This window comes from Buteo buteo, chromosome 2, assembly GCF_964188355.1.
Source record: "Buteo buteo chromosome 2, bButBut1.hap1.1, whole genome shotgun sequence".
Lineage (NCBI taxonomy): Eukaryota > Metazoa > Chordata > Aves > Accipitriformes > Accipitridae > Buteo > Buteo buteo.
In genome coordinates, this window is record NC_134172.1 from 21035940 (window position 1) to 21049256 (window position 13317).

The following is a 13317-nucleotide window of genomic DNA, read 5'->3' on the forward strand; positions in this document are numbered from 1 at the left end:
TCCTGGTATAACTGCCTCTATTGGCAGCTAGCTCTTTCCTGACTTTTCTTGCACTGAAGTACCCTAGTTTTCTCCTACAATATACAGTCAAGCTATTGAAGTCCAACATGTTAAGGTGTCAAGAAAGGTTAGGGATGGTGAACAATAATCATATATGCCAAAAAAACTACATGCTGTAATAGCTGGACTTCACATTCATTGTTTTCCTTTATTTTCCACCTCCGCTACCTTACGCACTTTCCTCTCAGTCTCAGCTGAATCCTTCCTTTCTTCATCTAATCCTTATGGTAGCTGCTGTGCTTGCTTTAAAACCTTAACAATTCTTCTTGCTTAAAATCAATGCTGCTCAGGAAGACTTTGTTGCTTCCAGCTCATTCATTTCAATTAGTTTCAAAATATCTCAGAATTGACTATGTATTAAAACCTACATCCAAGCCATCATCCTTTTACCATTCATTACATGTTTTTAAGGGAACCGGTTATGCATACAGAAAGTAAAGTTAAATTCTAAGCTTACCCACTACTCCCACAGCAGAAAAAAAGCCCTAGTGACTTTTTCCCTTGAAAGGATGTTATTTGCTGTAACCAACCACTAAATCCTTCAGATTAGGCATTAGTCCATGACAGTTATCACACTTAAAAAAAACAACCAACCAAACAAAAACCCCCTGCATTTGAGATTCTTATGTGAAAGCTAACTATATTGGTGGCTTATGAGTTGCTTTTTCATTTGTTTGGGAGGATGGGGGAATAGGGTTGGGGGTTTTTTTGGTTGGTTGGTTTTTTTAAATTTATTTGGAACCTCTAGTCCGTCTTACCAGGAAATCCTTCTTGTAAATGTACAAAACAAATAAACAATGGGAAATAGATATAAACCCAAGTCAAGTCCAAATGATCTGATAGGATTACTCAGGCATAGGGCCCAGACACATGTTCATACTCTTCAGCTCTGTTTACAGCTTCCATGTATCTCTCCTCAAGTTTCTAGAGCTATACTGGTCCATGACCATAGATGCTCACTCTTTTGGACAAAAAATTCCATTTTTTTCAAGTTAGGTAGTCTAATGAGAACCCTCTTCAGATACTTTTTACCACTGCATGTAATTCTCCCTCATGAAAACATATGCAGCAAGCTAGATCACTGTCAAAATTAACAGTTTTCTTAATGCTATCCTTATGGCCTTCTCAAAAGACACCTTACATATCTACCAGATCTGACACCAAAAAATGAAGAATTCTACTTAAAAGCTGAATAAAAAGTAAAGAAAGAACAATATGAAGTAACGAGTTTGCATCTAAACTAGGTGTTAAATTACAGTTTAGTTTAAATGGACAAAAAATTTACTTTAAATTCAGGATCAGACATGAAGCAGCTTTTCTAACAATATAAAACAGTTTGTTTCACTTACCATTTCTTGCATTACCACCACAAAAGCCCTAATTAGAACTGTTTTGCCAAGTAATCTGACAGCACACTTTGTGTGTATGGCATACCTGTATATCAAGCTCCTACAACACTTTTTCAGCAATGCCTAATACTCTTGAAAGAGAGGTTTATTTCAGTAATCTTCTGGAAATATGGTGTTGGTTTATCTGTACCAAGTTTTTGCATTTTATTTATGCTGGGGAGTTTTATTAAAAATGAGCTCACATCCAGGTGGATCAACACAAAGATCTTGCACGTTTTAAGCAACTAGTCCAGGTAACCTTTATAAAATATCAAAACTGCCATACAGTGAAAAGGCACTGAGATATATTCTCATTTAGTGTAGGTAAGATGCATCTTTACATCTAGACAGACACTGGATTCCACAGTTTCCCTTGTTTACAGTGTTCTTAAATACAAAAGCTATTGAAATCTTCAATTGTACCTGTAAAGCTATCCCAATTGGTTCCTGTCATTTTAACTAGAGCTAAGCATTTGGATTATCATCAACCACAGCATATGAAGCTACCCAGGGACTGCCTGACTTCAAATATTTCACTAGAGAGCAAGAATTGCTGTGGGACACGTGTCCCAGTGTTGTACCAAGCAACACACACAGTACCACACCACAGCACAGGCTATCTAGAGCTTTAGAAAGCTACTGTTCTTAGCCCTATCACATCCATGCAACCTGTTTAAGAAAGTGAAATAATTTACTTGCATAAGAAGGAAGCATAGGGAAATGTGGAGCTGATAATCAGGCACTTGGTCTGATTATATTTGTTTAAGAACAGCATAATATATGGATAGTATAGTTCCTATACATCAGCACAGAAATCTGTCCACTTAAGTCTTAATGGATTTGTCCCCAAGCAACATCTTTCAGTTAAAAGCTCATTTATTTTAAGGTAACTAGTCTTCTTTATACCACTACATTACGTTAGTATTTCTATTTAATTTTTTTGCTTTCTTTTTAGAACTTTACCAGGGAATCTCAGAAATTATTACAATAATCAACAACAGCTGTAGACATCAGAGCCTCTTCTTATCTAGAAGTTAGTCACCCGACCATAATCCTGAAACAACTTTCAGTCAGTTTAATTTCTGGTACTGCAGCTCTTCACATCAAATAAATGGAAAATTTTAATGCAAAGTACATTTTCTTCCGATTGTAAAAACATGACTGTAGTGCTATCACCTCTGACTGACAACAACAAAAAAAGAATTTTACCATGTGAATTGGACAGTCTTCAGAGGGGCAAAAATGCTGCAAATACTATCAACACATAGAGATCACTTATTTTTCAGCTACATTTGGTTTCTGAAAGACTTTAAAGTCTGTAAGATCTGAAAAGTACAATTTTCAGGGAGGGATTAAAAAAAACCCTACTGCTCCTTTTACAGTCAAGCCTCTTCTTTGCCCTTACACACACACACTTTTTTTTATGTTCCCATGTCACCTTTAACAGATTTTATGGAGTTAAAAGACTGATTGCTATCTCGCATTTGACTTACAAAGAATGCCGTACTCGAGTAAATTGACTCCAGATGCTGAAAAATGTTCACACTCAAAAAGATGTATATTTTAAAAGGCTATGGATACAAAATTATTATCAAAGGGTCTTTTTCAGTCTAATTTTTAAAGGAGATCCTAAACAGTTGCAAGTAAGCAAACAACACCTGTATCTCACTTCATTTTCCATGCAGCAATAGAATTTCATTTAAGGAATATTTCCTTGATCTTCAGAAAAGGGATACACCTCTAAAGCAAATATCAAGATCTGCAACAAAGACATCTGATAGGATAGAAAACTTAACTGCTTCAGAGTGTCTCCTTGTTCCCCTGCTCTGTCTTATTTTAAATTCTAATTCTTGCTTTTATAAAAAGAGCTAAAGAACTAACATAATTGAAGCACAAAATTGGAAGTTTCAGTACATTTTCCCTTTCTGCCTTTTTTTTCTTTTTTTTAAATATAATAATGATAACGCCATATATTTTTACTCCGTGTGTCTGCAAAGATAATCAACCCCTGGAAAAGCAGGCAATTTATTTTGTTCGCTATGCAGGCAACAATAACAGCAAAGCTGTCAGCCAGATCTCATCCATACAGTGGAGTTTACCCAGATTACCCAGGCCTAAAATAAGTGAGTTTTTATTAGGAATTCAAACCTAGCACTAAATATATACAAGGCATTTCATAGGCTTATGGGTCAAATATAATCTAAAAGCAAATGGTTTACAAAAAGCTCATAGACTTCTTTGAAAACCTTCCCTCACCAAACAGGAAAAATTTATAGCTAAATTTGAAAATTAGTAAGTACAACAATTTAAGAAGCCTTTAAGCCCCCCCAGCCCATTTTCTTCTCTGCCAATAGAGATACAACTACCAAAGACCCAACGTATTCATACAGATATTTATTATGTTTCTAAAAGATCATATTTAGACACCAGTTCTGCAAATAATTCTGTATGGGCAAAAATACAGACCTACAGAATTTATTTTATTAATTATGAAATTCACATTTGGGTAGAAGATTCACAAAGGTTGAATAAAAACCAAGATTTCAAACATTTTATAATTAATTACATCTTTTTGCTCAGCTGTTTAAATTATTATGTCTTTCTCCTGAAATAAGTAACTACCAAAATCTTTATTTTGTTTTTAAATGAAAGAAAGACCTAAACAAGAACCCAAGAAAATACACATTCCCTTTCCCATATTAATTTGTGTTTTGCTTCCTTGGTGTTTTTTTTAGAATCTGAAATGTATTACAAGTTCATAATCTAAACATACTATTTGCTGTTGACTATCAGAGCATAATAAATAAACAAATTATGATCTATTTTGAAATGTAACTAGAAACTAATGACCAGAGTCACACCATAATTTGGGAATCTAGCTTCAAGTATATAATCTTCAAAATTTCCATTTTAACCTGACAGACACTTACATTCTCATACAACAATTAACTAGTCAGCTAAAATCTCACTTCCACGTGCTGCCAAGATCTTCTCCAATACAAACAGGCCTAGGCAGCTTGACATCCAAGCTATAACCTAGTTATTAGAACTTAGCTTCCCTTCCCTGAGACATTTTTTCACTTCAGAAAGTCCTCACATCTGTTTTCACTCAAAAAAAAAAAAAGGAGAAAAAAAGAAAAGAAATCCAACCACAAACAAACAAACAAAATGAAACCCCAAAGAAACCTACATTTTTTTGTGAAAGGGTAACTTTGTTTTGTTTTAAATCAAGTTTTGTTTCAAAGCAATGCTCCAAGAGTTTCTAGTCTTGCGACATTCACAGGGGAGCCGATTTGTATCTAATGCACAAACCACTGCTTCCATGGAAAGTCAGGCAGCCTGAAGACTTCAAAGGTGGAAAGGCTGAACATTTCTTGTTTTCAGCAGCCCATCTAATTAAACACTATAGGTCTGTATTTTTCTGTCAACATTTTTTTATAAAAACAGAAAATGGGGCAATTACCAGTATGCAGTATGCAATTACCAATGAAAAAAAAAAATCTGGACCAGAAATATTAATTCTTCCTGTATAACAATTATGATCATGCTTTTAACCATTTTTGTAAACTGAAATATTCTCAAATTAAAGGTATTTCAGTCTATCAAAGAGCTTAAAAATCTCTGAAAAGGATATTTTAAAAATCTTGATCATTGCATGACTCTTCTCAACCTTCCTATATTCATATTTTAGGAGGAAATTAATACCAGAATTAAATATAATACTCTGCTACCTGCAATATTTATGGAGTAATTTCAAGTGATATAACTTTTCTATCCCTTCTTGAAATGAGTATTACAGGAATGACAATAGCCTTTTTTTCCTAAAGCATCTCAATATAAGATAATGTTCAGTTCTCTATTCAGAAGTTTTTCATAAGTGTTTTCAAAACACATGTCTGTTATAAGGTTCATTGTTCAGTATTTTTTGTACAAAACTTTCTTAAAAAAATGAATTATTATTCACTATACCTGAGTACATTTTTTACTACATTTTTATAAACCATCGTGAACCCTCACAGCAAGCAGCAAAGATTTCTTAATTTCTTCCCAATCTTTGATAAAAGCATAGAACATACCATGTTGGGAACTCATTTCTGCAGACCCATACTGCCTGACAATTCCCTACTAACTACTGTATTTTGGAATGCATTATTTGCCCAGTTACAGTCCATTCTCTATGCCAAACTGATACACCATGCTGATTTTTCTTTTAGAAATCAAAGGGATAATACAGCACAGAATTAGGTTCATACATAAGAGCCATGCAAGAATCGCTGTGAGCACATCATTTGATTCTTAGCTCTAGAACTTCCTGCACCTGCAAATCCAATAAATATACTTGACTAAACTGTATCTTCTAGGAGACATATTACCTCTAAATTTTCAGAACCATTACTGAGAATTGTTCAGCTATTACTTGCTCTCACTTGATCACGTTTTACCTTTTTTGTTAGGTTAAGGATCATTATAGTATCAGTTTTCAGTTCCCCATATGATTGATATCAATAGTCAGATAAACTCACTCCTAAGCTTTTCTACAATAATGTGCTTTTTCCAGTCCTTGAATCCTTCTTGTGGCTCTTCTCTTCTTTACACACAGCAGATAGCAGAACTAGATACAGTATTTGAAGACCAGATGCACTCTGCTGAACACAGAGCTACCTTTCTCATTAGTTTGCTGTTCATGCATTCAAATTAAACACAGCTCAGCACTAGAAGCTCAGACATAACTGATTATTCAGCTTTATCCTTTTTCTTTTCAGCCCTTCCTTCCAAAGACCACCATCCTTATCCTGGAAGTACCCATCCATCTTTCTTAGACATCATCTTTTACTTTAGCTCCACCAACACAACTCTTAGTTTGTACTGCATACCAAGAGATCCATTTTACCCTGACCTCATACCCAGATTTTTTCAGAAATTGCAGAATTTTCCAATAACTATCATAAGGTTGATAACTGATGCACAGGGAAATAACACAACCCCAAAGTAAACACTTTGATTTAATAATTCCTTGATCAAAATTAAATTGAGACTTACCCATTAACTACATTTAATGCAAAGATTTGCTGGCTTCCTATCATTACAGGTCTTTATTTAAAATGTTATGCTGTATCAATTGAAACGTAGACATCTACTATACCACTGCTTTTATTTCAAAAAAAATACAAAAAAAGTCCAATAAGTTATTTTCCATAACTCACAATAACTGTCATTAATCATTACATCTTTACATCTCAACATCTTTCTTGTATCAAACATCCTAATTACCTAACTATCTGCTAGTCTCCTACAACTTCACAAGTTTTAAAGACTCACTGAAATTTAACACTGACAGTCTAAAAACATGAAAATATGAGGTACTCATCATCAGGAAATGCCAATTTATTACTTCTGTCTGTAGCTGCTGCTAACACCTGTTTTAGTTAAGAACATTGATTGGGGAATCCATTTCATGATAATCCCCATTTTCATAAGCTGCTACTACCTCATCATGTGACTTCTTCCCAATTACTTGATGAATGTCTCCATGTTTTCTACACCAACAATCATCAATTTTAACATTTTAATCCTGTATCAAACCAACACCATTTCTGTTGAGCCTCAAATATGAAGAATGAAATTCTCTGCACATGAAATTTTGCCTCGTGTGTTTTCTACACCGTTTACTGACTCCTAAAAGGTCATTAATATCTATTAACATCAATTTCTTCCTTCTATCTTCTCTGGAATACGAACTGGCTTTTTAACACAGCAAGACTTCTTTTTCTGCTTTGGCTTCTGGGGCACCTAGCAGATAAATGTAATAGCACAAACTGTTTCAGGATAATTTTTAGTAAACTCTTTCTCCCAACAGATTTAACTATTAAGTCAAAGGCTACAGGAGTTTAAACATAACATCATAAAGATTTAACACAAGCTCTGAAGGACTCAGTATCTCAATGAGAATGATTTCAAGTTACTCATCTACTTTGAAGCTGACAGTTCTCTTACATCACCAGTATGACAGCTTAACAGTAAGATCATCTCCTTGCACAGGAGCACAACACTTGGCAGAGGCTTTGTCACTGCTTGAATCAGAAAAGAAAGGAGAATAAAATATATGGACTAAGCTGAAGCATTTAACTCCTATATAAAGCTGAAATTTGACTGCACAAGACATGAAATCAACCCAGAGGGGCCTGTGCCAAAAAACATTAACTGTTTCTAAATCAGAGTTTGAAATATTGCTATATTACAATACTGGGTTCAGATATGTCCTTTATTCCAAAAACTGTCTAGTATTACCAACCAGAGTAGAGTGTACCAAAGACTGGTCAAGGGTTGAATACTTATGATGTAGAGATAAAAATGTAGGAAGACAAATTATAAGGTTGCCTCATTTGTGACAAAGGAATTCCAGAAGATGGGCAGAGCGAGGGTGCTGAAAGAGGTCCAGTTTGGAATTCAACCTTCTCCAGTCTTCTTAGGGAAAAAAAAAATTGCTTTATAAGCTCCTGTAGGGCTTACAGTACTTGTAAGGGCATAAAATCAATTATGCAAAAAATTAAAATATTGAAACAAATGATCCTCTGAAGTCCTAAGCAACTGAAGCTGATACTATACAATTTGTTGTACACTTGAAATCAAGAACAGAACTAGGAAAGACAGAGAAGCATCCTTATATGCTTGAAGCACCGTAATTCTTCCAGCAGCAAGTATCTATGCAGAACTTGGAAGATAACTGCAAGAACTTTAGCTACCATAAAACAGAAATTTCAGTTTACTTCTGACACTTGATTGCTTTTCATTTTACCTTGCTGCATTATTCCACAAATGTTAGAAGGTACTGTACATCACACAAAATTATTTTTTCCCTATTGCTGTGGGACACGAATTCTCAGAAAGTTCTTCACACACTGGAGTATACTCCAAAAAAAGAGGAGCCAGAGTCTGCACAAACTGCTTGACAGAAAAATACAGAATGTATGAAAGTTATCTACCATAACAGTTATTTTGTTCTTCCCACTACCTTATTAGTTTCTGCAGTATTGTTGAAATAAAGTGCAAGTATGGTAAAAGAAACATTTGATCTTGGAATCTACTACTAGCAGAGGTAAGCATTGGGACAAGATGCTACTCATCTCTTCCAATCCCTGGATGAAGGTTTTCCGTTCTTTAATAACCATTGTTGTGAAAAGAAAAAAATAAACATCTTCAGCAGAAGGGATCACTGCTTTACAATACTTCAGACTAGAAATCTTTAAGTATTATTCCCTAGAAGGATGCTGAGAATTAACTTGATCCTGAAAATAGTGACTTAGAAAGTTAAATAGCTCTATAAAATCATAGAGTTCAGATGAAACCCTCCCCCATCAAAAAATTCAGATCCTGAAATCACTCCAAAGACCAGTCCCATTTTGGGGGAACTGGTATCAACTTTATATAACTCCCACTGACAACTGACTTATGTCTTCTTAGACAATAAACTCACAGTACTTGTGAATTTCCAGCAGAAAGAGAAGCATGGTTTGTAAATAAGCTGCTACTGGCTAAGGAAGCTTTTCTTTCTTTTAACAGGAACAGATGTACTAGAAAAATGTTAATTTAATATAAAAATTCCTTATCACCCTACCAACCAAATTTTATTTCATTTTTTTAAATTACTTTTCATTCCTTTGAGTACACTGTTAAAAGTGTTTCCTATCAGATGATAAATACATTTCAGAAAAAATTATAAAGAGCATTAAGATTGGACATTTAAGTGCTCAAAATTTTGAACATATCAGATTAGTTGCATGGCAACTGTAATACAACCTGAGCATATGCATTGTAACAGCTTTCAATTACATGGCCTTACTATTCATGGTACATCTCTGTTCTTATTAAGCAGGAAAACAGAAATTCTGTGGACTGGAAAAAAGTTTGGAGACGACAAATATTTTCACAAAATGAGCTGAATGTACTTATTCTGAATAAAAGTTTTATGGAAAACATTTAATTATGTATAAATAGCACATGATGAATCTACCTTTTAAAATAAGCTTTCCTTCACATTTCATCTAATTTGAACATTAATTATGAACAGGATTATCATACATCTGTAAAGTAATGATTTTCATCATTTTTATGGATTTCAACAAGTACTCTTAAGAAAACGGAAAAAGAATAGTAGCTTAAGACAGCTGCAGTTAAGAAGGTTATTTAAAAAAAAAATTAGGAAGACATTTTTTGAAAAAGTGCCTTAAAAGCTTTGTTTACTATGGTCTAACTCACTCCTGATTCTGCTTCTTTGAAGTAACAAGGCAATTCCAAGTAAGAGTCAGTAAAAAAACTTTTTGGCTTGACTTCCCCTGCATTTTCTCTCACTACGTTTACATGCACAAACTTATTTGGGGTTTTGGGTCAAATTGTTTAGCTTCACTTGTCAGATTTTGTTACTAGACAATATAGACACATTTCAAAGCAAAACATCAGCATATTCTACCTGAGAAAATGTATGTTTCTGATAATACTGATAATACTCATACGCCCTTCCTCATTGTAACAAAGTTGTAAATGGACTGCTAAACCCAGAAAACGCTTATGATGAAGTGAGGAAAGCAGCACTAAAACCGTAAGAAAAAGTGGAAATCAGGAAGAAGAGTACATTAAAACAATATGCTCAGACTTAAGCAGAAGTTTCTGGATAAATTTAGAGCTCATGCTTGAAGGCAAAGACATCCCATCTGTTTTTGTTTCTTTGGGTTTTCTAGTTTTTGTTGGGGTGATTTTGTTTATGGATAATGTTCATTCATTTGTTTTTCATTGGTATTCTTTGGCACCTTCAGAAAATATCACTGGTTTAGAGGACAGGTCTAATGCTGGCTAGCAAGAATCTAAGTATGCTTAACAAAGGTGAAACTATAGGCTGAATATCATGATAAAGGTAATAAAACCTACCCGGTATTTCCATCCATGTATTTCAAAGCTTTTTACAAAGAGAGTTTAACATAATCACTGGCTTTTTATAGATGGAAGAGTGAGATGTAAAGAGGACAAAGGAAGCAAAGATGGACCTGGCCAGGGAAAAGCCTGTTCTAGGAGCTGAAAAGACCAGAATACCTAAGACAAATATAAGAGGGGAAACATGGGTCATTCACTTCAAACCAAGGTCTTGTAATTCCATCTGTTACCCCAACTACAATAATACATAATGAACCCCAAAGGGATTACAAAGGAATACAAAAGTTCATACTAAAATAATCAGAACACTGATCTACACCTGTTGGATGATCTCTGTCCATAACAGATACAAGGTTGACGTGTTTTTAAAACTGCATTTTAATCAAAAAGATGGACAGTGAACTAGGAAGTTTTGTCACACATCATTTCTCCCTATTGATTTCAATGCAGGAAAAATATTTTTTTAATATAGCTGCCACCTGCCTTGTTCTGAAACAAATACAAAGTGTTTTGTTTCCTGAAGCACGTATATTTTTAAAGTATCTCTTGCTTATACCTGAAAATATACACTGTAAAAGCATTAAACCCTGCCCACAAGCAAATATTTAAGTTCCATTCCTCTTTCCCCCAAAAAAAGAAAAATTAAGCAAAAAATCCACTTGAACAACAAAAAGGACAAAATTTCAAAGTTACAAAAACAAGGTGTCAGATAGTTTGCTATTTTTTTATCGAAACACAAAGGCCTCGAAAGAAACTTCAAAGCAACAGAGACTTTGGTAGATACAGTATTCTGCAAGGTCATTCCACACACAGGTTTACTGGGAACAGAAAGCCTCTCACTGCACGTAACATTTAGAACAGAGGAAGAACAAACCAGCCAACTTCAATTGCTAAAGAGCACAGAAGAATATGAAAACGTCATCCAGCTACACAGGGGTCCAGATTCAGAGTATCCTTTTACATGTTTAAAATTATAATTGTCCATATAGACATTCTGATTTTTAGTTAAGCTAAACTGGGAAAAAATAATTGAGGGACATACTCAGCACAGCTGACATGCTTGAGTACTGGTTTTGTTTTCTCTATGAAACAGAACATACAGACAATATAGCCTGTATAAAGTATCACTTATTTTAGCTAAACCTGTCACACACAATTTCCAAAGAACCTACTTTCATGCAACTTATTTTTCCCCCTACAGTCTCAAAACCTGCATTTATATAGCATAAAAGTCAATACACAGGTCAATCTACTACAGATACCTACAGCACAGTGGCACCTATACATGGAACAAAACTTATTCTTCCAACGGTCATGTTCTAATTTTTACTTTCTTTCACAATGCAACTTTCAAGTTTCTTTAAATGATAGTCTGTTCTTGAAAAGCATACTCAGAATTATGACTAAAATAATTAAAGACATATTTTGAGGTAAGAAAACAAATCCAATAAATGCCTACCTGAACCCACTGGAGATGAGCCAACACTAAGACTTTGTAAACTTCCATTCCTGAGCAAAGTTGGAGATTTTTGAAGACCAGAACTTGTCACACTTCCTGCAGCAGATGCCACAGACGAAGTTGGGGAAGCAGAAGAAACTGAAAGATGGGAAATACTTTCTTGACTCTTATTTCCTTTGGGTCTACCAGGCCCATGTTTACTTTGCTTATTTCCTTTCCGTTTCTTCTCTGTCACAGTTTCTTCTTCTATTCCAGAAGTTTGAGCTCGTTTGTATGCTGTAGAAGTAAGGCTTGAATTACCTATGTCTCCAGGCGAGCTGTCAAAGTTTTTAGACTGGGAAACAGCCGATGATGAAGGGAGACCAATTAAGGAAGTGAAACAATTGACACCCCCTTCTTGACTCCCAGCCTCTCCTTTATGTACATCTTTGGTTGAGGAAGCCTGTTGAGAATGCGTGAAACTGTCACTTCGCAGATCTGTGTCTGTAAAACTCAAAAAATCCTGGGGAGACTGAACTGAACTTCCAGAAGATGACTTTATGCTCCCAGGAGTGCCCAAAAAGCTTCCTAAAAAAGAAAAAAGAAAGAAAAAGTACATTTTATTTTTTTTCCTGTAGTTGATGAAAATTGATGGGAAAGATTATATCTTAGAATACAAACCTTCAAAGTACAAGGACTTTATGAAAAGTGTTACCAAGAGCTAAAGAACTTATTTTTAAGATAACGCATTGCTTCTCCTACTGATATTCACTCTGCTTGATCTGATTCTCAGATTCCTATCTGAGATTCAGATTTGAATCTGGGGCACAAACAAGGTGAAAATGAATAAAAGGAGAATAACAACTTTGCTACTTGGGCAACTTTGATATCCCTCGTGTTCTGAGGCCACAACAAACACTTGGTGCAAGTCAGAGCAGGTATTTTTAAACATACACATATATAAAAAGAAGGCTGATAGAAATGTGCTACGATCACGTCTACACCATGCCTGCAATCTTCCTTACCATTCTACCTAAATCAAGGGTCTGACACAGGTCAAGGGAACAGCAATTGCACTTAATTCACCCTGGCTGAGGAGGTGTTCCACAGAAGAGGTATTTTTCAAAAGGACAGGAGAAGAAGTGGAGAAAAGTGTATAAAATTGGCTTTTTAAGACTTCTTTAGCACTGTCAGAGAACCATAAAGATCTTTTGTGTAATACAATTACATTGCTTCTGTAATATTTGGAATGCAGTCATTTAATCACTGTGTTAGCGCACACAAGGTGGAAAATGGAGTACACTTGGGAAATACAAACATCTACTTTCACTGAAATTCAGTTATTTTATATGGGTCGGTGCATGTGGGTACTGTTCTGTAGAACTCAGACTAATGATGACTATCCTGTCAAGAAAATACTCCTAAATACAACAGTAGGTATTAAAAAAGTCCTTTAAAAATAAGTTTTTTATCATTAGTACTCCATTAAACATTATTAAGAATTCC

At 34.8% G+C, this 13317-nt stretch overlaps 1 protein-coding gene across 7 annotated transcripts in view; it reads right to left on the reverse strand.

Moving 5' to 3' along the window:
* Positions 1 to 13317, reverse strand: part of MLLT10 (MLLT10 histone lysine methyltransferase DOT1L cofactor) — a 133748-nt gene that overhangs the window by 52328 nt on the left and 68103 nt on the right. For all 7 annotated transcript variants that reach the window (XM_075047816.1, XM_075047796.1, XM_075047807.1 and 4 more), the window contains one exon: positions 11833 to 12399. In XM_075047816.1, the coding sequence (XP_074903917.1) occupies positions 11833 to 12399 (567 nt within the window). The remainder of the gene's footprint in view (positions 1 to 11832; positions 12400 to 13317) is intronic.